Raw genomic sequence first — 27499 nt, 5'->3', positions numbered from 1 at the left:
TGCTACGAAATAACCATGCTGATTTGCACTAACAGCTGTGGTGTCAAAGCGATATTCAAACAGTGCCTACAATGGCCATGACTATCCCAGCACAAAATACAACACTTTCTCCACATGGAAGACAGAACCAAACCATTAATCCAGACACCAGAAAGCCAAATCCATCATTCTCTAAAGAAACAAGCCCTTTCACTCAGGCTAGACAGTCCCCTGCATCCTTCCTAGCTCTGACTGCTCTCATGACTAACTTCCTCTCAGCTCTGGTCTAGCTCTACCTCTTCCTGTTCCACCCTTCCTGCTCCATCTGTTCAGCAAACTCCTCCCACTATAGGCTCCATGTGACTTAGACTTCCATGTGACCCAGGCAGGTCACATGGGCCTGTTAATGAATGGAAAGATCTCATTTAAATTTCCCTTGCAATGACCTATTTCTAAAAGGCAACTGAACTTCATTAATTTCCAAGACAATGTGCCCTACTACTTTAGATAAAGGCAATGCATTGAAATACATTTTTAAAAAAATCAAATTAGCACAAATGTTCAGAGAAAGAGAACAGGTTGAATCCAAAGTCTCAGTGTTGGAGATGAGTTTAATGATCATATACAAATAACCTTCTATCATTCATTATTAGATTATATGTGCCTGTCTTTGCAAAGAAAACCCTCAACTGGGATCATGAAGAGTCAGACAAGACTGAAATGACTAAACAACCACACAAAGAGAGTCACTCCCACTCTAGTGTTGCTCAGAAGCTCACTCTTTGAAGCAGGAACATTTGTTAAGGGGCAGGGATAACACATAGGAGCTTAAGGAAATAGTCCTGGAGATGCTCCTAATTCCTTGGGAAAGATGTGTTTTCAACCTAGATGTCATAGTTCTTCAGGGAATGTAACTGTGGCTTTGACACAGGGCAATAAAGCTTACCCTGTAGTTCTCCATTGGTAAGGTTCCTTTCTACCCAAATCAAGTGGGTATATTACACTTCCTTCCTTCACATATTTGTGGTGCCTGATGAGGAAATGACTTTGTCCAAGCTGGGTAATGAAGTTATCTTCTTCCAGCTTCCTTATTGTCAACATTCCTTTTCCCTCTGTTGTTTAGTTATTTCAGTCATCTTTGACTCTTCATGATCCCAATTGAGATTTTCTTGGTAGAGATACTGGAGTTGTTTGCCATTTCCTTCTGCAGCTTATTTTACAGATGAGGAAATGAGGCAAACAGGGGTAAGTGACTTGCCCATGGTCATAGAGCTGGGATATGTGTCTATGGTCAGGTTTGAACCCAGGTCTTCCTGACTTCAGACCTTATGCTGTATACACTTTGATACCTTACTGCCCTTCCTTGTCCCTTAGCATAAAACATAGCCATGTCCAAAGTTCTGTGGCAAGTTTACTTCCATGTGGAAGAGGTCAATGACCTAAAACCAGCTTTGTGAATTGGACACAAATTGTAATTATCTGTTTCAATTCTATTGATTAATAAACGTTAATGTGATAGTAGTTTATTACAAGTGTCCTGAGGACGCAGAATGTGACATATATCTGTATATGTCTCCCAATAAATCTTTATTAAATAATTAAGTGAAGGCTATCTTATATTTGTATCATGCTTTTGGCTTTTTCAAAATCCCCTTTCGTTGACTTAGAGCTGGAAGAAAACTTAAACATCATCTAGTCCTATTCCTTTAACTTAAAAATGAAGAAAGTGAAGGACCAAAGGGCAAAATTACTTTCCCAAGGTCAGACGGTAGTAGCAGAATCAGTATTTGAACTCAGCTGGATTTCTCATCTAGTGTTCTTTTCTCTACTGTACCATTTAAGGAAGACAGTCTGGAATTAATTTTATGTTAGTATGTCACCCAGGGTGAAAAAATATATTTGTGTGTATGTATACACACACATACACACAGACAGGCATGTGATTGTGTGAGTGCATATAGATGTGTGTATTTATATATACATACATAACTGTATTTCTATATACATATATACACATGTACACACATGTAACACGTGTATATACCTGCCCTAAATACTTATGCAGTACATAACATTTTAAAGGATTATTTGTCTCCATAAGCTTATCCAGTCCTGTGATTAAATCTTACATGCTTGAGAGCCAGACTCCACAGAAGCATCCGATCTGAGTGTGTACAGAGAGACACTCTAGTTTCCCTTAGCAACAAGATCCACCTGAAGGCTTGTAATGCTCTTCCCATTTAAGGTTTCATTTTATTCTAATCACTCATTTGGCAGAGTATAGACAGACAGATAGATAAATGTTTACATATGTGTATCTATACATTCACATGTATATGCATGCACATATTTATATGTATATATGCGCGTGCATATATGTGCATATAGACATATATAATATTTATATACAGGTTGTTCCAAAACTGTTCATGAACTTTGAGACACTCTATATCTCTCTTTGCATAAATTTATACTCATCAACAATATATAGATGTATAGACACTCTATGTCTGTATATATACATATATAGTAGAAATATGTGTGCATACATAACTAAAGCAAACAGTTTATCTTAACTATTATTTGCACATCTAGAAAACTAAGCCAAGTGTCACAAAACTAGTGATGGAGAGGGTGAGTGTATGTGGAGTGAACAAAGCTATTGTTACAGTCAGGATAAGGGAATGGAAAGGAATTGAATAAGCAGAAGAATTCTATTTAAATCTTAAATCAGATTTTGTGATCTGTTCTCATTACAACTGAATCTTTTTCACCTACCTCTTCCTCAGCTACCTTAGGAAAGGTAAACCAGCTCTAACTTTTCTTCTGACCCAAAGAAATTATTTCCTACAAGTTGTCCCTACACAGATACAATATCACAGATTTAGAACTGGCAGGGACCTCAAAGGTCTTTCAGTCTCAAGCCTTCATTTTACAGATGAACATAATGAGGTCAAGATAGGCTAAGTGCCTTGTGCAGTGTCACTAGGTAGTAAACACCAAAACAAGAATTTGAACCCAGAACATCTCAGTCCACATTCATGGCTCTTTCCTTATGCATTTCAAGATATGCCATGCAAAGTATCTCCCAACACTTTTCTCCCAGTAGCAACCTCCTTACTTGTATAAACACAGAAAGAATCTATCTACTAGTGATTTCCAAATTAAGGGAGATAGACACAGCCATCCCTAGATTCTGAGTTATGAGAACAAAACAGGAAAGCCATGTTGAAGCACATTCACCTTTCAAAAAAGTGTGTACTTTGGGGTGATTTTTATGAATTCAAGGGGGCATGCCTAGATAGGGCCAGTAAGGTGGGTGTTTCGCAGGCAGAGAACATTGACTGAATGTTGCTGTACCAACATCCTCAGCAGGGACTCTAACTAGCTTTGCCTTGAAGACCTGGCGATGGGGGCAGGAACTTTGCCAAGTGTGTAAAAATGTGTACAGTTTGCAGCAGGGTCGCCTTTTCTCCCTTGTCTACCTTACTTTTCAGTGTCTCTCTGCCTTGGAGTTGAGTTAGAAGTCATGTGAGCCTGACAGCCAGCGAGCTGCAGCGGAGACCGAGCTAAAGGAGAGTGTGTGCCCATTAGTCCAGAGCGCTGTTGGCTGGAGAGGCTGACAGAAAACTGGCGGAATCTACAGGAGTCAGAGCCAGGAGAACTACAGGGGGGAAAGGGAGAGTCGGCAGGTTGCTGCAGCTGGAGCTGCAGCGGCTAACACAGGAACAGCCAAACCCCGTTGCTTTGCTCCACTCGCGGTTCACCTCGTGGCGCAGATGCGCAAGCATATGCAGCGCTAAGACTGTCCAGCACAGAGTACCTGGGGACCTAAAGGAGCTTGGCCGGACTTTGGAGAAGCACTGAACAGGGGCGGTCCTGCAAGGCGACAGAGGTGAGCTTCGTGGGGCTACGGGGTGCTTTTGCACTTCGTTGTCCTTGGGGATGCTGAGTCCATCCTTCCCCGGCCCTCTTCCAGGGCTACACCGTTGTGGGAAGAATTCAGGGTCGGGGGAAGCTTGTAACTTAACACGGGAGAAAGGGTCCACTCCCCTGTGGCTTAATAGCATGCCACCCAATTCATCCACAGTCCGCCAGGGATAAAGAGAAAGCAACTCGTGTGTGTGTGTGTGTGTGTGTGTGTGTGTGTGTGTGTGTGTGTGTGTGTGTGCAAAGGTTTGGGTACTAGAGCTGTACTCTCACCTTCCTCATTTGGATCCTAAAGCTCTGTCTAGACACTTGGGGGAGAGGGGGTTGGGGTGGTGAGTTGATATTTCACCCTGGCTGTGGGGTGGAGCGTGTGGACCAGGATCAGTGTAAGAAGACTCCCTTTAAGGTAGCCCTGTGGTGCTCATAAGAGAGTTGTGGATTTGGGGTCAGAGTTTTCTTCCTGGTACTGCGACTTACAACACTTGGGTGCCCTTGAGCAATCATTTGCCCTCTCCGGGCTTCAATGAACTCGACTGTGCATCTGAGAAATAAAAGGTATGGATTAGATCTCTAAGGTCACTCCCAGCTCCAGATCTATAGTGCTGTGTTCCGTTATGCTTCATGAAACTTGAGATTTGCTCAAGAAAAAAGTTTGCCTCGCATTTTGCTCAACACCCATAAACACTCTTTCTCTTCTCCCTCCTTTAGGCTTCGTAGCATCTCCTGGCTTTCGTCCTCCTTGTCCCCTTCATTCTGCTCCAGCCTGCCTGTCAATGGAGTCCCCCGTGCAGATCTTCCGCGGGGATCTGGGCCCGACCTGCCCCCCAGGCTCCTGCCTGCTGCCCAATAGCAGCAACTGGTTTCCAGGATGGGCCGAACAGGATAATAACGAAAGTGACAGCTATGAGGACCAGCAGCTGAACCATACGCGCATCTCCCCTGCCATCCCCATTATCATCACAGCTGTCTACTCCGTGGTGTTTGTGGTCGGCCTGGTGGGCAACTCATTGGTCATGTTTGTGATCATCAGGTAAGGAGAATGAGAGAAGACAGGTGGAAAGGAAGGGAAATGGACGCCCTGTCTACTTTTTAGAGAAATCAGAAAACTGGGAAAGGGATGGAGGGTCCACTCAGGCTAAGTGATCTGGAGCGCCACCCGGAGACATAAAACTCTTAATATAATAGTCAGAGAAAGAACAGATCCTGCCTCTTGGGGAGAGGGGGAGGGGAGTCAATCCCGGTTAGGTAGGTGTCGCAGGAGTGGGGCTTTTGATTTTTCTCTTATGGAAAACGCAGAAATAAATTTTCAAAATTCTCTGGCAAACATGCACACGCAATTCAGAGTTTTCTATGCGTCCTCAAATTAGTGGTGTCCATTGTAGAGTTAAAATCCAGCATTCTATTAAAGTCTTACGATATCCACATAAACCTTCCTAATAACTTAAATTCCACTTCATAAATTACAGGAGAGAGGGGACAAAATTGTTCTGTTGCAATATTAATAGCTTCAGTTAGTAAGACTTTCTTAATTATATATTTTGAGGGAGGGAATTATGGATTTGTGAGATTTTATAATATTACTTTGAGGTCTTCAGCCATAAAAAAAATCATCATTCTTTTGCTGTATTTTGATGAGCATTATTCTAGGTTTAGAAATGCCCCTGGGTGGCATATGAGTATGCTGGCATTCTAACTGCTGAGATCATTAAGCAAAGCTTTGCGTACATTTAAAAAAGCTGCACTTGTGTCCTGATACTGAATCTTGATAACTTAGACATACATTTCTAAGACCAAATGAATGGCAAAATAAGTGATAAAGATGTGGCTTATCCAATTTAGGGAAAAGGAGGAAATGGCAAACACTGATTTCTCTTTTAATCACTAATTGAATTTAAACACAGGGTATTTATTTATCCTGTTCCTTAAGAAGAACAGTAATCACAATAAGAAAGATACTTGATCAGTGAATTTTATTTTTGCTTCCAGGTATTAGGTTGAATTTTTCAAATACATATATGATCAAGTTTTTAAAAAGCACAATCTGTCAGTTAATCTTCCAAGGGCATCTCTTAAAACTTATTTTACTCACTACTGGGATTCGTTAAATGACCTCAGTAAATATGTTTCTTGTAGTTTATTTCATGTTACAGGAATTCAATCAGTGTTACGAAAGGGGATAAAACAACAGGGAACCTAGTATAAGAATAATATGTATCTGTCTTTTAAAATTTTACTGTTATTTTTCATGAAAAACATTATGTGACAAAGAGAGATAAGAATGAAATTTTTGATTTTAAATGAAATTACTTCTACAATTTTGGTAAAAGATGTTTTAAAAGTTTTGAAATGCACCAAAGTTATTAATAGTAAATCAATATATATTTCTACTTCATAAGATATGAATGTGTTTGTTGAGAAATAGACAACACTATTATAGTTTTACTAAGTGATTTAATGAAATCTTTAGTTTGGAACAAGCTTCCCTATCCTTTGTGTAGTGGTTATAGGGTGAGTGTCATCTTCAATCTTGGCTGATAGGTATGAAAGAATCCTAGGAGATATGAAAAAATAACTTCAGTGGTGGTATTCCAGAATACATGTCACTTGAGAATTCTAAATGTCAGAAGCAAGCAAAAAATACTATGCAAAAATTGTTCCTGAGTCACTTAAAGTTTGAACGGTAAATATGCATTTAAAATCCAAGGCAGTCAAAAAATAAAATATACTAGTTACAGATATCTTTAGCTTCAAGATTGGCTAAGTGAGATTCTTGGCAAAAGAAGAATTTTTCTTAAGATCCTTGGGGATTAAATTCAATAATAAATAGAGAGAGGGAGTTTGTTCTTTGAATATATTCTGAACTTTATAGCTTAAAAGTATGTGGGAATGCTAAAAATGGATCTGAGTGATCAACAATCAAAGGGTTAGAAAATATAACCTTTGTGCAAAGGTTAAAGAACCAGGAATATTTAGCTTAGAAAAAAATATACTGAAGAGTTGGAAGGAAACTAAAATAATAGATCTTATAAGGTCAGTTGTTTTCCATCTTCTTGGACAAAGGAACTAGAGTACTTTCTATTATATTTATACATACATATATATTACACATATGTGCATTATTTCATGTTTGTGTATATGTATATGCAAATATATATATGCAGAAATAGATGTGTGTGTATATATGTATACGTTATTGCTGTGTACATGTATGTATGAATGTGTGTATTTATATCTATATACACCAACAATTACTCAGTTTGCTATATGGGAGTAGTGACATTAAATTTGGTAAATAGTAGAATGTTTTCCTAGAGAAAAGTAATCTTTTTCTGTGAAAAGTTCAGATTCTCCCTACCCCCTACAAAAAGCCCCAAATCTCAAAACCAAACAAACAAGTAAAAAAATCCAACCCTAAATCTACATATAAAATTCCGTGGAAACTTGACCATCTAACATATCTTACTTCAGTCTAGTATATAATAAGTCATCCCAAATATGCCACCCAAAGCCACCTGACTTGAGAATCAGAAAAATCTGGGTTTAAATTCTGCTTCTTGGCAAGTCATTTAATCCCTCAGTGCCCCAGGGAATTCTCTAAGACGATTAGCTGCCAATCTTTTCTTTAGAAGAAGTTTCCTACATCAATGAACTCACACTCCTGGACATGTGTGTGTGCATAAATCTATACCCAGCAACAATTACTCAGTTTGATATACGGGAGTAGTGACATTAAATCTGGCAAATAGTAGAATGTTTTCCTAGAGAAAAAAACCTGTGAAAGGTTCAGATTCTCCCTACCCCACAAAAACTCACACATAAAAGTTTATATTACTTAGTTATTTATGTATTTTTATATAAGAATTTATAAAATGGTGTGTGTATATGTATATATGAGCAGCTAGGTGGCACAGTGGATACAGTAGTAGCCCTGGAGTCTGGAAGTCCTGAATTTAGATCTAACTGAAGATACTTGCTAGTTATGTGACTCCAGGCAAGTCACTAAACCCTATTTGCCTCAGTTTCCTCATCTGTAAAATGAACTGAAGAAGGGGAAATGGCAAACCACTTCAATATCTCTGTCAAGAAAACCCCAAATAGGGTCGTGACAAGTTGGACATGACTGAAATAACTGAACAACTGTATGTGTATCATACATATCAATTGACGTATCAATCGATAAACATATTTTTAATACCCACTATGTGTCAGGCACTGTGCCAAAACCTGGAGCTACCTAAGATATGTGATAAATATAGATCATATATCTGTGCATATATCTATCTCTGTGTGTGTGTATATATATATATGTATATATATATACACATACTATATATATATATATATATATATATACATATATACCTATGCACATGCATGTCCCCCCAAATTATATATGTATACATACATTTCCAATGCATACATATATTTGTGTCTATATACATATACTTTTCAAATTTCTTCCATCTTGAATATCTACACATATTTATGAGTTAAAAAATTGCTTTGCCTGCAATCCAGCTGATGAATTATAAAATTTAAGGGACAGAGGCAGGCTAGGGCCTCCATGGGTGACTGTTAATTTTTGGACTGTCTAAGAACTGCACCATGTCTACTTTGCTGAGACTCTTAAGTGCAAGGCACTAGAGGAACACACTAGTAAAAGAGAATATTTGAGCATCCCCAAATTACTACAAGGCTATCTAAAATTAGAACTATCTACAAACATACCCAAAGCAACCAAGTTCATTTGCTAAGGAAATCAAATGTTTAACTTGGGGTACAGTTTAGTGCAGGGTGAGGAGGATTTAATCAAGAGTTATGATGTTCCTTAGGCAAGATGGATGAAACAAGAAAGTGCCAACCATGACTCCTTTACAAGATATGAAAAAGTTCATCATTCAAGCTTGATTTAATTAGAAGGAAATAAAACATTAACTGACCAAATGATTAGTTGCTCTTCTTCCCGCCTTTTAAAAAACCAGGAACACTTTGAAAATGTAGGTTGAAGCAGGACTCAGAGGCACGTGGGGTCTGTGTACCAGCCAGCCGTGGATTTTGAGAGCTGAACTGTGAGGGAAATAGGCCCAAAGGGTCCAGTTTATTTCTTCTCAGAAGACATACTGCACACAAGAGGAACAGTATGAGAATACTACAAGGAGGGAGAGAGATTTGAAGCCATGAAGTGCTGGTTGTGTGTGTTACCTCACTCTTGTTTGTTCCCTTTATGTGTGCCTCTCTACTATTGTGTTCTCTGTGGATGCCCACTCTTCCCACTTATGGTGTGTGTAGTTGGGGTGCCAGTACAAGCCAGGTTTATGAGACTAATCTTCTATTACATTTTGTTTATGGGTACCTTGCATCGATCTAATTGTGCCTATTAGCTGACTACTAAAGGTAAACATAACAGTGGCACTTGATAGGAATCTTGAAGGAAACAAGGGACTTCCAGAGGTGGAGGTAATGAGGGACAGTATTCAAGATTCAGGGGATGGCTGGTACGAAGTTGTAAAGATGGCAGATGGAGTAGCATGTGTGTAGGATAGCAAATAGACCAGTGTGGTGGGACCATAGAAAGCATGGAAAGGGGTAACGTAATTAGGCAAAAAAGATAGAAGTTAACTTGATGAATGCATATTATAAAAATATGCTTTCATGCCATAATTATCCAGATCAACTGTTTTTGATTATTTTGTAACCTCAAAGGTCAAGTCTGCATTTTTAAACACTTGATTGACTAGGCTATCTTTCTTGTTTCTTCTCTTAGGTACCTTTTTCCTGAAATTACAGTATATTGCCACTAGAGGATAGTGATTCCTTGGTCATGGGTTCATGGCTTGACTCATAAGGGGTATCACATAAGATTATAGTTTTAAAGGTATAAAAGGACCTCATAAATTATCTAATCCAATCTCATCATTTTGTAGGTGAGAAACCTGAGATGTAGAGATGGGAAGTGACTTTCCCAGGGTCACATAGGTTACTACAGAGCCAAAATTAAACCCAAGGTCCTGGTCCCAAATCTGTTTTTTTATTTTTATTTTTGTGGGGTCTATTGCAACATGTTGTTCCCAGTTGTACAACTGAACTTAATATTACTAAAGTAGATTTAGTATATTTAGAGAAAAGTTTGTTGAAAATAATCCAAAGATATGATCTAATATCTTTTTCATTAATCATTTATTGGTTAATCTATAACATGTCCCTCTAACTGTGTCTTCCCCAAAGTTCTCACAAGGGCCATCCTTTAAAGGGGCCTTCCCTTGACTCCCTTCTTAAAGATGCCTATTCACTGAATGAGCATTACCTCACTCTGACTGAGAACCTTAAAAGGCCTTAGCCTCAAAGGTTCAGGGTCTCCCATTGCATCCTGGGCCATCTCCAGTCATCCTGATGAATAGTGGGCCACTGGACTCAGATGGTTCTGGAGGAGAAAGTGAGGCTGTTGACCTTGCATAGCTCTCCCTCACTCAAATCAAAGTCAACTGCAAGTTATGTCATCATTTCCCTGATGTCATGTCCTCTTCAAAAATGAAGGACAAACACAACCTGAAGAACCCACTTTTCTTCCTATTCTATACACTGTCTCTTGATAACTTCATCATCTCCCATGGGTTTAATATCATCTCTAGTCATATGATTCCCAGATCTATAAAACCAGCCCCATTCTACCTCCTGAATTTCAGTCCCATCACCAATTGCTTATTGGACATTTCAAACTGTATATCCTAGAGACATCTTGAACTCAACATATCTAAAATGGAATTCATCATCTTTTCCCCTAAACTCTACTTTTGCCTACCAAACTTCTTTATTTCTATTGAAATAAATTCTGCTCATCCTCCCTAAATTCCAAATTCATAATCTCAGCATCATCCTGGACTCCTTACCCTACCTCACATATCCACATATCCACATATCCAATCAATTGTATAATCTTGTCATTTATTCCTTCACAAGGTCTCTTGCATTTGACCCTTTTTCTCTACCCAAACCACCTTAATCAAGGCCCTCATTAATTTTTGCCTAGATCAATTCAGTAGCCTCATAATTTGTCTCCTTAATACTCTAGTACACTCTACAAACCAAAATATAGCACAAAATCTACATACCGCCAAAGTAATTTTCCTTAAGACTAAATCTGACTATGTGACTCCTCTACTCAACCAATTTCAAGGGACTTCTCTTGTCTCTAGTACAAGAGATAATCTCATATTTAGCTTTTATAGCCCTATACAACTTGGTCCCAACCTATCTTTCTTGAATCAACAGGTGTCACTCTTTCATACTCTGTGATCCAGCCAAACTGACTTTCTCCCTGTTCGTCATACATGACATATATTTTTTCTCTTCATGAGATTGGTGGCACAGTGGATAACTGGACTTAGAGTCAAGAAGACTTGAGTCCAAATCTGACCTCATACTTCCTAGTGAAGTGACCCTAAGCAAGTCAATTAACCTCTGGTTGTCTCAGTTTCTTCAACTCTACAATGAGAACAATACTAAGCTCTTATTTCCCAGGGTTACTGTGAGGATCAGAGGTGACATTATTTGTATAAGTGATTACTTGACATTACTTGATACATATTAGGCATTATAAAAATACTTGTTCTCCTCCTCCTAGTACTTTTCCCTTTCCATGCCTCATGCCTGGAATGCACTCAAACTTTACTTCCACTCTCAAAGAGGCCTTTCTTGATCCCTCCAATAATTAATGACCACTCTCCCAAATTCCCTTGCATCATTTAATCAATATTATTTAAATATAAATATACATGTAGCATAAATATATTTACTTTATGTTTATGCCACATATATTATATGCTTACACTTTTTCTCATTAAACTCTAAACTCATTACAAGTTTCTTACAGAAGAGTACTATTCCATCACATTCATGTATTGTAATTTGTTTATCCATTCCCCAACTGATGTATATCTACTTTCTTTACAATACTTTGCTGTTAGAAAAATGTTGTTACAAATGTTTTCATGTATGTGGGGGCTTCCTTCTTGTCTGTGACCTCTTTAGTATATGTAGTGGAATCTCTAGTCAAAGGGTATGGGTATTCCAGTCATTTAATTTCACTAATTCCAAATTGCTTTCCCAAACATTTGTTCTAATTTCCAGATGCACCAACAATACACTAGTGAGCCTATCTTTGCGCAACTTCTCCAACATTGTCTTCTGTGACAAATTGCAGAATGTGAAGTGAAACCTAAGGGTTACTTTGATATTCATTTGTCTTATTATTAGTGATTTTGAGCCTTCTTTCACATAGTAAATTGTTCGAAATTCTCTTGAGAACCTTTTGTTTATATCCTTTGACCCCTTATTTATTGGAGAATGGATTTTGGTCTTTATATCTAGATTCAGGTATTAGGAAATATACATACATATCTAAATATAAATGGATGGAGATAGAGACAGATATCTCTTAGTTGTTTACCTAACTTGAATACAAAAACCTTATCTGAGAAAGTCATTTCTTCTTTTGTCCTTAGCACAGTTCCTGACACATGGTAAGAGTTTATTGGTTGATTGATTGATTCATCCTTCTCCCTGGTAATTTTCCCATATTGTTTTAAAAGTAATTTATCAGAACCTCTCATGAATGCTATCTTATAAGTAAACAGTAAAGTCTTCCCTTAGCTTTGACAGATACATCATCAGGTTTAAATTGGCTGTCTTATTTCCTTCTATTCCCCCACTGAAGAAGTTGTGCACCAAAAGGGCCATTTTCTCTTCCTTAGGAGTGTGTTAAGAGAGCGTTTATAAACAAACAAAAAATAATCACAAAGTTTTTGAATGGAGGCTTGGTTTCATTGGAGCTGTCTACATCGATTAGTTAACCAGTTTAATATACTTCCCTTTAAAATACATAATCATATCTGAAATTGAAAAAGAAGTTTAAATTACCAAATTGGTGACCAGCAGCTCAATGGTTGTCAAGCTGGGAGTTTGATAATCAAGCCATGAATTCTACTTCATAAATACCTTGGAGAGCATGCTAACATTTCAATTTTTCCCCCCATGGTTCACGATTGATTTTCCATAGGAATTTATTTCCAACTGAGAATATTGTCCTTCAAATCAATCATTCTACTTCCTTTCTTGAACAATAATAAACTAGTGCAGACTCTGTGGCTGTCATTTCCTACATTATTTGTTTTTTCCTACATGATTTTCCTACATGATTTGATTTTTGGATGCACTTAGTATCTTGCCTCAGGAGGCTACCTCCTTAGCTTCATGGTGTTCCTTATCTAGTTTCTTCTGTGATTTGACTTACAAGTCAAATCAGTGGTACAGATAATTCTACAGGCTTGACTAGATCATCACCAAAAGTTGGCTTCACAGTGACAGAGACTTATTCCTCAAGGGGATAGCAGTTTTTGGTTGGAGGTGGTGGTGGTTGTTTAATGTGTTTAATGAGAAAAGAATCAGTTGGATTATATGGAATAATTTGAACATAGATATTTATCTACAATAGAGGTAATAATAAAAAATAGTTTAATCATCATAAAAATCCAGGAGTCTAAATGATTTTTAAAAATTTGCTTGACCCTCAGAGGAAACTCATACTTGAGTCAGATTTAGAATAATAAAATATTAGGTTTAGAAGAGACCTTCATAATCATCTAGTCTAGGGTAACCTTGCACTCAATTTAGGATTCTTACTGGGGACAAACTATGAAGAAAGAAGTGAGTTGCCTGATACACTAGAATAAGGATACACACTGGTTTTTGTAGAATTGTGATTATACCATAATATGCTACCATCTCTATGAAACCTGAAGAATTTCATAAAACATATTTGCATATTCAAAACAATCCAGATGTTCAACATTTTGTAGATAAAAAAAATCAAGTTGTTTGCAACTTTCAGTTTTCTACTGGATTTTGGGTATTACAAAAACAAACTGTGGATGTAGTAGAACCATGAATTGCAACATAGTTGAGCTGAAGACAGATTCATGAATAATAATACCAGTGGCAACTATGATGCCCATTCCTAATCTTTTTCTCTTTGTCTCTTCTTTTTCTCTCTCTCCTCTCTCTCTGTCCCTCTGTCTCTCTTTCTATCTCTCCTCTCTCTGTCTCTCTGTTTCTCTCTCTCTTTGTCTCTCCATCTCTCTCTGTCTCTGTTATTTGGGATTGCATAGTCACAGATGGAGTTATGCTCCTACTGGTCAGAAAACATATTAAAACCCTAATTTTGGCAAATGTGGTAACAGCAATATCTGTCTGCCATAATATTCAGGATAAATGTTTCACCACCTTCCTGATTGCAGCCTGGCCCCCCTTATCTTCTATTTTTGCACACACGGAGTTAATAAAGGTAAGAAAGAAAAGATTTGGAAGGTATATGAGCCTGGCCATTTTATAATAAATTAGCAATAAGAGTAAGGTAATTGGAAATAATTGGACATAATTTATGCAGTTTGACTAACTCAGTTGCACATTACGTTACTACTTTTGCACATGGGCATTATCAGTTTTCATTTGCTCAATTTTGTTGAAGCCAAATCAAGATTTTTTAAAATGTCAAATTACTTTCCCTTAATAAAGAAACAAATTGCAGTGACAAAGCATTTAAGTGGACATTTAACAAATTTCACTGAGATTCTTTGAAAGTGTTTGAAGAATTTAGTGAATTGAATTCTGATTATGTTTTCAAATTAGTTACTCTGGCAACTCAGATGTAGCATCCATTAATTCTGATTATTTTAGATATTTTTGAGCATAAAACCATGGATACTACATAGCTGAAAGACAGGGCTAAGGGAAAGGAATGTGTGCTGATAAATCAGTGCTCCAAATTTTGCCTAACATGGTATGTCTATTCCTCTGAAAAATATAGGGTTATATTCTCCCTAATGGTTGTCATTCTTTTGAAATAATTAGGTACTAGGATAATTATGCTAACCTTTCAAATCCCAGGGTACTACTTAGTGGTTTATTGATTGATTAGTGCTACTTTAAAATATGACATTATATTCTGGATTATTAAATTGTTCCTAAAATCAGCTGAACCCTTTGGGAGCCTATAAAGCAAAAGTCTAATTTTTTTGGCATTTTTTTCACCCCAGGAGTATCTTTCTTCACTCCTCTAAGCAGAAACATGGTAAATGAAAAAAAGAAAAAAGAAAGAAAAGTTTTGGCCTTGGCATCAGAGGAGCTGAATTTGATTAATTATTATTTGATTAATTATGCTTTTTCCTTGTCCCACCATTCTTAAGGCTCTACATTGCCTTAACTTTAAGTTGATCTTTAAGTAATAGTCTACCCATCCAGCCATCTCTTCAGGATGTGCTAGCAAGTCTTTTACAAGTGACTCTCTGAAAAAAAATGTAACCAAGACACTTTTAAATTTACTCTGCATTGTCAACACATTCTCTATCACTTTCTTAATTAAAAAAAGAACCCAACAAAAAGAATCCAACTAATCAAGACCTAATTTGGAATATTTGCTGCTTTCAGAGGTGAAAATGCTCATTGAAAATTTAACAGTTGGTTCTCTCCATCCAGTATACCCCTGTTTACTTTCTATTTCCCTTCACAATTCCCATGTTCCATGATTTTTCATTGCCTCTAAGATCATTGGTAACTTCTAGTCTTTTGTGTGTGTGTGTGTGTGTGTGTGTGTGTGTGTGGCTCTTGCTACTTGGAATTCCTATTTTTCCTACTCCTTTAGTCCTTTAGGATCCAGTTGAAAGCCTACCTCCTCCACTTGACTTTCTTTAACAAGCTCACATTAATGAAATGATCATACTTACAGAAATAGTGTGATTTGGTAAAAATAAATCAGAGTCTTAGATTTAGGAGAGACCTCAGAGACCATTTCTTTTAACCTGAGCAAGAGTTCCATCTACAACATCTTCCCTTGAAGACCGTTAGTGTGGAGAAACTCATTATCTCTCATAGAAACTCACGCCACTCTTCACAGGATTGTAAAAGGGCACTTAAAGGTCATCAAATCTAAACCCTTTTTCCAGATGAAGAAGCTGAGACCTATTGAGATGGAATGACTTGACTAAGGTAACATGGAGTAAATGGCAAAATTTTGATTTGGATTAAGATTCTGTAACTCCACGTTAATGCTTCTTTCACTGTTCCATGATACCTTTGAGCTCTCTAGTTAGTCAACATTTTTTCCCTTAAATTGAGCTAAAATTCACCTCTGTGCAGCTTCCACCAGGCACACTCACACACACACACACACACATACACACACATATATAAACACATGTATATACATATTGAATACAATATATTTTGTATTTAGAGGCAGTTAGGCTATAGTTTCCTGAATGTTAGAGTCAGCCCTAGTGCTTTCCTGATTCCCAATACTGAGCAACACTAGACAGAAAAGGAAATAGCTGGGAGAATAGGACACTGTGTCATTTTAAGGACAGCCTCTACTTTCTGACCTTCCCCATCCTTATGCCTGTTTCTTAACTGGAGAGGGCTATGTTTTCACCAAAACCCTGTTTGAGGAGCTTCATTCTTGGCAAGTCCATGAATAAATCAGCTCCTTTTCCAATTTGCATAAAGTAATATAGCTATCTTCTTAGATAGCCCAACTTGTTAATTTTATCTGAAAAGAGTTATCTACTTTTGTTTTTAGGTTGCTATATGTTTAAATGGCCTTTAGCTAAATGCCATGGGAAATAATTTCCTATTCTCTGGGTTAAAGAAAGCAGGAATAAATGCCCTCTACTGCTTGAATCAGAGGTCAGGTGTAAAAAAACGACTGTCCTGCTGTTAACTGAAATCCTGAAGTGGAATGGTTAATTTCCCCTTTCTGTTTTAATGCTTCTCAATTTCCTCCCCCAGCATTCTCACATGGTGCATCCTATGGCAATTCCATAGCTTTTAATGTTGTCAAGTGTAACGGAGGACTTAGGTCACAGATTGCATTTTTTTAGGGCCATATGTTACTGTGGTGTGTGCAATGAACAAATGAAGCAACCTGACTATTGATCCACCTCCAGGCTTTCTACATGAGCCAAACATTCTCTCTGGGATGCCCACCAGTTTACTTGAAACAAAAATAGACCTACAAAAAAGCCCCATCTATGGAATAAAAAGCGTGTTTGGTTTGAATAACATGGAGAAGGGCAACCAGGGTGAATAAACTACTTACAGATTTTCCCCAGAAAAGCAACACTGTACGCATAAAGACCTAGTAAATCAGAGAGATGTTTGCTAGGCAAGTGTTCCCTGAGTACTCAACTACGTTCTAAGCTCCTCAAAGGCATGACCACTTTTATTTCTTGGCATCTCCCATAGCAGTTCACACTGGGTCTAGTGTAGTCTTACAATATTTACATTTTATGGCTTTTGGGCTACCACAGATCTTGTTTGTGCCAATATAGGCTGCCCCAGAGTACAGACTATGTCACATGGCACTAATATGGTGCTTTATGTATAATCATTTGCATATACCCATTTACATTTGTTCACATACTCATTTTAATATAACACAATATATGTGTGCATATATACATGAACATGCATATGCATACATATACACAAACACACACATATACATGCCTATACCTGTACATATCCATGTACACATACACATTCACATACACCTAAAAAACAATGGCTGTCCTGCTGTTAATAGAAATCCAGAAGTGGAATGGCTAATCTTCCCTAATCTACTCCACTTTGGCCATCATTCCAACTTCCTTCTTACTAGAAAATTGTGCTCTAATTCTAGAAATGTCTTGGATGACGATAGAAGAGCTCTTGATTTAAATCGTACCAACCTGAGTTTCACCTTGCTTCCTGGCTGTTAGCTCTAAATCAGGCAACCTCACAGAGTGTAGTACCAGACTACTCTCTCTCTCCTCCACTCCTGACTGCCAAGGTCCCATTTTTCCACTTTCTTTATCCATTAGAATTTAAGCTTCTTGAGGACAGGACTTATTTTGCTTTCTTATTTTTGTATCCCCAATGCTTAGCATAGTGCCTGACATAGAGCAACTGCTTAGCAAATACTTTATCTCTGTACATCTATCACATGACTCTGGGGGATGGGCATTACTCCTATTACTCTCATTTTTACAGATTATAAAACTAGGGCTTCATATGTTCAGTGATTTGTCCAGGATCCTAGAGCTAGCGAGTGTTAGAGGCAGGATTGAAATCTACACTGATTTCAGATTCAATGACCGTTATACCCTCCTGTCCCTCTATCACCCACCTTATGGCAGCCTGTCCCTTTATCTTTTCCATCTTTGACTATATGGACTTAGAACTCCTTATATGATATTAATACCACCTTCTTCCCTGTAAAAAATGGGGGTCAGAGAAAGGAGTGATTTCTGAGAGGGCACAGAAAATTCTAATAAACAAGGAAAAGTAACATCAATTATAATCTCAATTCAGCATTTATATGAGACATATTTGGAAATAAAAGTATTATGTGTTCTCAAATTCAGTATTTTCTCAATTCTCCTCTTCTAGAGTTGCAAATATATAGTAATAGAAAGAGGAAGGGAGAATAATATTCTTCCATGTGCCTCTGATATTCTGAGGTGGCTGGACTTGGGATTGAATGACTATCAAATTAGCATGGAAAAATTATCACGATGCTGCCTCCACAAGAGACTCCAAAGTCTCTACTTGTTGTAGAAATAACTACAGATAACTCTGAAAGTTATATGCATGGAAGGAGGGTCTATCTAGCTGGAAAGTCTTTACATACGGGTCAAGAAAATTATACCAGACCAGATGTCTGAGGATCTGCTTAGTAAAGTACGGAGAGGCTCATTGTCAAAAGGTTGACCACCAGAGGATGATTTTTCTTTTAATGGTACAGGACATCAAAGTGAGCCTGGAAATGAAATTAATCTCATGAAATAAGTGAGAAGATAATGAGACTGAAGAAAGTTTAACAAAACAGCTAAGGCATATTGCTTTAATAACACTTACAGGTGACACTAAAAATAGTGCAGATAACAAATACATATATGCGAAATGGAATAGACCTACCAATTTTTAAAAGGAATTTATTTTTATCGATGATATAGGAACTCTCACGTTATGGACTATGTTACTTCCATACATGATATACTAGGCAAAGAAGTACCCAATGGTACTTAAGAAAACGAAGACAGGAGAGGGGCTGTGTCACTTAATATGTATACAAGAAGTCTTTAATTTTTTCAGGTACTATGGGACAGATTCTTAAGTTATCTCAAAGAAGTGAAGATTTGAAATAAAAGGTAGCATTTATATAGCACTTTAAGGCTTGCAAAATACTTTGCAAGTATCTCATTTGAACCTCACTACAACTCTGGGAGGTAAGTGCTACTATAATCCCCATTTTACAGATGAGAAAACTGAAGCAGATAAAGGTTAAATGACTTGCCTAGGGTCACAAAGCTAGTTAAAAGTCTGAGGCTATATTAGAACTCAAGGTCTTCCAGAGGCCAGATGCAGCACTCTATTTACTATTCACCTAACTGCCTATAATGGAAGAGATCACAGATGGTGCTTTTAGCCAAGAATAGATGATCAGGAAGATAGCAGCAATTACTTACCTATATGCCAATTTTCTTATTTCTATAAATTATTAATGGTCATCTTTGGTCTATGTAGGCCCGAGGGTATCCTTATTGAAGCCTCTCCATCTTGGGAAATACCTTGTGCTGCAAAGGAATAATTCCCTACTGATAGTAAAGTTATCCAAATATGCTGAACAGTAGGCAACTGAATCTCATAATTTATTGGTCAGTTGTTTCAGTCTTGCCTGACTCTTCATGACCTCATATGGAATTTTCTTGCCAGAAGTATTGAACTGGTTTGCCATTTCCTTCTTTAGCTCATTTTATGGATGAGGAAACTGAGGCAAACAGGGTTAAGTGATTTGTCCAGGGTCACACAGCTAGTAAGTGTCTGAGGCCTGGTTTGAACTCAGGAATGTGAGTTTTCCTGACTGCAGGGCTGGCAGTCTATCTACTGTGCCACCTAGCTGCCCTGAATCCTGTAATACTTGGCTTTGAATCTCATGCTGCATATCTTCTTTACTGAAATATATGGTAATGGATCAGACATCAATCTAATTATCTTTATTGGAGGACCTATCCTTTATTGAAAAAACAAAAAGTGGATAAAAACAAATATTGCTCAGACTATGTAATATAGGTAAATGTCTCTTCCACACTGGAGGAGAAGTGCAGCTTACCCTCAGGTGATTGTAAATGCCTTTTTGTCCCTGGGGGTTATAATAGCAGACATAGTGAAGGTAGGTCTTATCAGCCCTAAGGGAGCACTTGACACTCTTGGAATTGTTTTTTTCTATAATTGAATTTAATTGATGCACAAAAATCTCAGCCTTTGTCATTTAAGCTTATGAAATTTATTAGCATTGTAGTTGTTCCTTCTGTATTCCATCTTTTAGTGTCTTATTCTGATGACTGATCATTGATATAAAGAACTACAGAAGAATTTTGACCTTTTTTTTTTTTTTTTTACCATACCTATGATTTCATTGGTATAGGAAGCTTCCAAGTGAAGAAACCCTATCAAACGTATTACTTTGTTGTTGTTTAGTTCTTTGAGACTGAATATGGAGTTTTCTTGGCAAAGAAACTGGAGTGGTTTGCTATTTCCTTCTCCACTTCATTTTACAGAGTAGGAAACTGAGTCAAACAGGGTTGAGTGACTTGCCCAGACACACACAGCTAGTAAGTGTTTGAGGCCATTTTTGAACTTGGGTCTTCTTGATGCCAGGCCCAGAGCTCTATCCACTATGCTATCTAGCCACCCAAAGCATATTACAATAGTACCCACTCAGAAACTTATAGTCTTAGAGTTGATTGGGGGTATTGATAGCTTAAGTGATTGATCCTGAGTGACATCATCAACATGTGTCAGAAGCAAGATTAGAACTCAGATCTTCCTGATAACCATGCCACCTCACCATCTACTACTGCTAACATCCTCTTAGTCTTTTATGCAGTTTCATAAGTCTTTACTCTTTTCTATCAAGTTAAGTATATAGCATTTCATTCATAGCTAATCTTCATAGATGAAACTATAATCTCTTTTAGTTGGCATAACACTTGATTGTTATTCTAGTTTTCATTGTCTAATTCTAAACATTTTTTTTAACTGATATTTTTAGTGTGACGCATATCCAAGTATTACGAGAGTAATGGAAAAAATTCCATTGTATTTCCGGTTATATCCATTGATATTTTTATTTAAAGAGCCAAATGAATGGATCTACTTTTACACCTGTGTTACATATTTTACTCTGTTTTAATTTCATTAATTTTATTTCCTTACATTTCTCATATGCTACCATCAAATTTCTTGTGGTTTTAGCTTTGTTTTAGTTACATGAATACTTTTTCTTGATCTATGCCACCATCCTTGACCAAGATATTATTCATTTTTGAAGAAATATTAATAATGTGTACCTATAATCACATAGGAGATAGAATATTGGACTTGGAGTGAAGACCAGGAATCAAATTCCATCTGTTAGTGACCCTGGGCAAATCTCTCCAACTTCTCTGAGCCCTTGTTTCTTTATCCATAAAGGGAGGGTGTTTATTAAATGATGTCTAAGGTCCCTTCTACCTCTAAGGCAATGATCCCTGTTCAGTTGAAATGAAGACAGATGAGATTGATCATTTTCTTTTTTGGCCTTTCCTGGTAATTTGTACTTTTATTCACTGCCTATATTTGCTCTGCTTACTTTTATGTATGTCGATTTTCATCTTGTAGGTCCTTTCAGAGAACGTATTACATGTCATTTATCTGTCTATCTCCCTCAACACCTTTCAGAGTCCTTTGCAGATAGTAATGATGACCAGCCAGCAATTGTCATTGTGGAAGGTATTTTGGATTAGACAGAATGAGCGGATTTCACTCTCTCTAAGCATGCCTGTGTGACTTGTAAAAAATTTGAGAGACAGTTTCTGGATAATTAATCATTTTATTAATCATGCTGGCATATAATTAACAAAAAGGTCAGTGGCACTCTCAAATGCCAAAGATCATTTATGGAACCCATTCAATATTTATATGCCCTTGGAAGAGTGGGTGTTTCTGAGTGTGGCAATCAACTCTAATTGGTTAACAAGTGATGAGTTAATGAATATTATAATGCTAGGTGGGCTTACTCTAATGAGGGTCTGGGGGACTTGATTTTAAACACTCAGTCTTGCTCAAAGAGACTTACCTATACCCATATCACCCCCACCTATGGAAATATAGACAAAAGAGATAATCTACTTTTCCCCAGACCCATCTGAGTAAAACACAATGGACCAGAATCTATCAATCAAACCAATTTTTTTTTTTTTACCTTTTGAATAGATCTGAGTTTTCCTTCTCATTATTAGCCATGTACTTCAAAGGCTGCCTTGAATAACCTACAGGGGTTGATTTCTGAATGGGGAAATAGAAAAGGGGAAAAACACTTGGTCCTAATTCAATAATTGGTTATTAATATAAGAGAAAAATAATAATTTCTTTTACCTGACTCCAACATGTGGGCTGACTTCTTCAGAGTTCCCAGCACAGTTACTCATTCTCCGAGCTCTCTCTTGCCACTAGTGGGGAGGAGAAAACCCAAAGACCTCTAGGGCTGAATGATGGGCCTACTTGGAGGTGAGATAGGAGGTTTTGGTTTCATGTGGTTTTTTGTCTTTGACAATATAGATAGCTTAAAAAAACAGATAATAAATAAAATTCATACATAATCTGAATACTTTGGAAATCTATTGATTTACAAGCCATGTTAGTGGTCTCCTAGACAGCTGACTTTTAAATCAATTATCTGTAGGTCCTTCTTTCCCCTTCGACACCTCCTTGTCACAATATAGCAAAAAATCAACTCAGAAAGCACATAAAATTCTTTATCTAGAACATCATTTAAAATTCAAAAGACCTTAAAGCGCAATTTGAAATAACATATATATACTTAATAATGAATCTTGCCACTCATTGCTTGTGGCAATAAAACTGAAGGGAGACACAGAGAATGAAGTAAATTTGCCCTTGTTTCAGTGGTTTCTCTGAATTGGCATAGTTCGGTTCCTCCCTGTTGGATGCTGTTAATAAGCCTAGTGCTGATCCAGGGGAAGGGAAAGGCTCCAGCTGCTTAGAGTGAGTCTCCTGGAAAACATATTCCTTCTGCTGGTACTTTTATAGTTCCTCCTGCTGCTCACTGTGCATTCCTCTACGGAAAAATTTCAAAGCTGCCATTGTAGTGGAAAATTCTACTTTCCAGTCTTTATCTTGATGTCTCTAACTTCTTCCGATCCCAGGTTGGGAAGAAATACAGGATGTCCCCAAAAAACCTTAGTGCAGTCTTAAGCTTAAGCTTTACTTTTGGGACACTGTACATCACTTTAGCTACTTAGGTGCCTTTTGTAAGGCAGCCAGCCCAAGTCTTAATAGGATGACTATTGTAATCATTTCTTAAATGTTCTCACATGTTGAACTGAAGAGAGAGAGAGCTACAGAGCAGCTTGAGAGGGTGGGCGAAATAGAGGATGGAGAAGCTGAATATACTGACCATTCATTTTATAGAGACACACACACACACACATACAAAGATAGAGAGACATAGACACTGAGACAGAGAGACACAGACTGAGTGACATAGACAGAGGCAGACAGAGATGGAGACAGAGGCAGAGAAAGACAGAGAGAGAGATGGAGACAGAGAGACACAGAGATAGACACAGAGAGAGAGAGAGTGAGAGAGGGGAGACAGAGGGAGAGAGACAGAGACAAAGACATAGAGACAGGCATACAGAGAGAAGGCAGAGACAGATAGAGACAGAGAGAAACAATAAGGAGAGATATTTCTTCATCTTATAGGATCCTAATAGCATTCAGAAATCATTGCTTTGCATTTCCTCTGCTTCTCTTTAGGACCTTAAATCTATATCCAGCAAGAACCTCAGAGGCCATGTACCTCTCATTTCACAGATGAGGAAACAGAAGCTCGAGAGAGGCTGTGACTTGCTCCAAATCACCCAGAGGGATATAAACCCAGGTCCTTTGACTCCAGGGCCAGTTCTCTTTCCCTTGTTTCACACTCCCTTCCTATATTCTCTCTGTGTTACATTTTATTCTTCTCAATAGTATCACTGAGGCTTCATTCTACTCTTATAAAATGGATTTGTTAGAAGTTTTAAGGGAGATTTTTTTTTTACCTTCACCAGGAATCTCCTACCTCTTACATTCCTCTATTTATGTGATCAGTTATGTTTTAATAACACTATCTTAAAGAAGTATCTTACCAATACATCACAGCATTCCCATATCACCATTGTTTCATAGGATAAAAACTAGAGGTTTAATGAGGTAATAATAACGATAACAACAAATAGCATTTATACAGTACTTTAAGATCTGCAAAGTACTTTACAAACATTTCATTTCATCCTCACCATAATCTGGGGAGATGAGTGCTAGTCTTATACATATTTTACATATAAGGAAACTGAGGCAGGTAATGGTTAAGGGACTAACTCAGGACCACATTCTAGTGTCTGAGTTAGAATTTGAATTCAGATTTTTCTGACTGCAAGTCTAGTACTTGATCCACTGTTGACCAGGGAATCAGGAAACCTAGGAGTCAGAATAGAATTCTGCCTCTATCCCTCAGTAGCATGGTGTCTTACACATAGTAGGAACTCATTACTGACTCAGGACAAGTCATTTTTTCCTAGTTACAAAATGAAATAATTGGATTAGAATGAAGTAATTAGCTTCTTTCCAACTTCTATAATATTTCCTCCATTTCTCATGAACAGTTTGTCCAGTTTTATGTTTGTTGTCCCTTTCTATATCATAATTGGCTTTTGACTCATGTTCTAAGACTTAAGAACTCCTAAAACTATTAGTCATAGTTTCCTTATTACATCATTAAATGATAATCTTTGGTAGCTTCTCTTTGGAAGGAGATATTTATGAAACAGTCAAAAAAGATATGTTACTATTTTTGTAAAATATGCAACCTAAAATTTTATTTATTGGAGGAGCACTTGGAATACCTGCACACACACATATAGATGTATATGTGTGTATGTATGGAGCTATATCTATCTATCTAGTTATCTATATGTTACAGAGGAGAAAATTAAAATGTTCAAAGACTCAGGACTAGCTCAACTTCAGAATAAAGTTTTACATTAAATTTATCCCAGAATTTTTAGCTTCCACACTTCTAAGGAGTTCGTTTCTCTGGTCCCTTCTAGCTGTAAAATTCTATGGTTCTATGACTTAATACGTAACTCTGACATGTAGACTGAAAAATTGAATTTTCTTTTGTATTGCAGGTATACAAAGATGAAAACTGCAACCAACATTTACATATTTAATTTGGCTATGGCAGATGCGTTGGTTACTACAACTATACCTTTTCAAAGCACCGAATATCTGATGAATTCTTGGCCCTTTGGAGATGTTCTGTGTAAAATAGTGATTTCTATTGACTATTATAATATGTTTACCAGCATATTCACATTGACCATGATGAGTGTTGACCGTTACATTGCAGTGTGTCACCCTGTCAAGGCTTTGGACTTCCGCACTCCCTTGAAGGCAAAGATCATCAACATATGTATCTGGTTATTATCGTCCTCTGTTGGTATATCTGCTATAGTCCTAGGGGGCACCAAGGTCAGAGAAGGTAAGTGTGGTCAATGTTTAACTCTTTCAGTCTTACCCAAGCTTCCTTTCCTCCTCCCCCACCAATAGAAAATTCTGGTATTGGATATAATCAAAGACAATCAAGTGAGAGAACAAACTAGAATTCAGAGGGATCAGGAAAAGTTTCTTCTAGAAGGTGAAACTTTAGTCGGAATTTGATGGAAACCAAAATATAGTGATATAGAGGGAGAAAATTCCAGGCATGGGAGACAGTGATTTTCTTCTATTTCATTATTCATCCTAACCTGTAGTAAGGGGTACCATTTATTAGTTGGAACAACAAGGTGTTGTAGCAGTTAGAGAGCTGCATTTGTAGTCAGGAAGACTTGAATTTGAAATCTGCTTAGCTATGTGACCCTGGGCAAGTCACTTACTGTATTTCATCCTCAGTTTCCTTATTTGTAAAATTGGAATGTCAAGTACATTGCAAACCTTGGAGTGTTACTTAAATCTATGTCTGTTAATTAATATTAAACCAAAAATATTTAGTTTGGAGCTATTTAATTACTTCAAAATATCCATGATTCCTCAGTGTGGACATATGTACAATTGTTCAACTGGTTGCTGACATGAATTTCTCTGATAAAAAAACAAACAAACAGCAATAACAAAACATTATCCAGCGACCATCCTTTTTTTGCCAAACCCTTTTGAATTTAGCTAGACATGTCCTCTGATGGTAGATATCCATTCTGTTACCAACTTGATTTAGACTCAAAATCTCTTCTGCTTGGTAGGATCTGATAGACCTTACTCTCTTCTGATACAGCTCTTGAAAATCTAGGGTTAATTTCACTATGATTAGTTCCAATTTGTCCTGTATATAGCTTGTTTGTACATGGCTGTTTGCAAGTTTTCTCTGCCATTAGACTATAAACTTCTTGGGAACAGAGGCTGTCTTTTGCTTTTGTGTTCCCAGCACTTAGAACAGTCTGGCAGGCACATAAAATACTTTTAATGAATGTTAATTGACTGAATGAATGAGACCTCAGAATAACACTTATTTGCAGGTAGAAATGAAGTATTTTCCAGAAAAAGTAACTGAAATTTTTCTACAGCAATTTAAGGTTATGGCAGTTTACCTATATCATATCATTGTACCCTCATTGCACACCTGGAAAGTAAAAATATCCTATTTTACAAATGAGAAAAAAAAAAGCCTCAGAAAGGATTTTTTTTTTTACCCATTATCACATAACAGAGATGGACTTCGAATCCAGAAAAATCTTTTTTCTCAATCTAGTATTCTCCTTACTACAATATATTGCCTTAATAAAGGAGATAAAATATAGGATAACATACCACTGGCTGGAATAAAGGGTATTTGTGATTATACTTATTTACATGCCTTACTTTTAATTTCATACAATAGATTTGATCTGACAAGTTGTTTATAAACCAAATATAATATAAATTGAATAAAGTAATAATACTAAGAGCATTTTGATAACACGTTTAGGGTTTGCAAGCACTTTACAAATATTCATATTTTATCCTTACAGCAACCCTGAGAAATAGTTGCTATTATTATCACTATTTTTACAGATGAGGAAACTGAGTCAGAGGTTAAGTGTCTTGTTAATGGTCATATAGCTAATATTTGAGGCAAATACCTTTGGATACTACATATAAGGAGATATTGATGGAAAAGACTCGAGACAAAATAAGTTTTAAGCAATAATGATCAGTTTAGAATTTTTTTTAAAAGAACAGGTAATTCAGACAAGCAGTTTGCACTAAACTAATTCATGACCAGTCACTATTCTATTCAGTTTACATGAAAATTCACATAAAAATTCAGTTTACATTAAGCCATTTGGTCACAAGAAGAGAAAAAGAGAAAAGTGAATCCTTAGAATATTAATTTGGTGAGTACCAAATAGACCCAGCAAGA

The 27499-nt window shown here is 37.1% G+C and overlaps 1 protein-coding gene across 1 annotated transcript in view; it reads left to right on the top strand.

Moving 5' to 3' along the window:
- Positions 1–4650: 4650 nt before the first annotated feature.
- The window catches only part of OPRK1 (opioid receptor kappa 1), a 34412-nt gene continuing 11563 nt past the window's right edge, over positions 4651–27499 (top strand). The window contains exons 1-2 of the mRNA XM_072604585.1: positions 4651–4939; positions 25233–25585. Of these exons, the coding sequence (XP_072460686.1) occupies positions 4683–4939; positions 25233–25585 (610 nt within the window). The 5' untranslated portion in view covers positions 4651–4682. The remainder of the gene's footprint in view (positions 4940–25232; positions 25586–27499) is intronic.

The sequence above is a fragment of the Notamacropus eugenii genome, chromosome 4 (assembly GCF_028372415.1).
Source record: "Notamacropus eugenii isolate mMacEug1 chromosome 4, mMacEug1.pri_v2, whole genome shotgun sequence".
Lineage (NCBI taxonomy): Eukaryota > Metazoa > Chordata > Mammalia > Diprotodontia > Macropodidae > Notamacropus > Notamacropus eugenii.
Note: the sequence above shows the minus strand (reverse complement) of the source record. Positions and strands in the feature narration are given on the sequence as shown.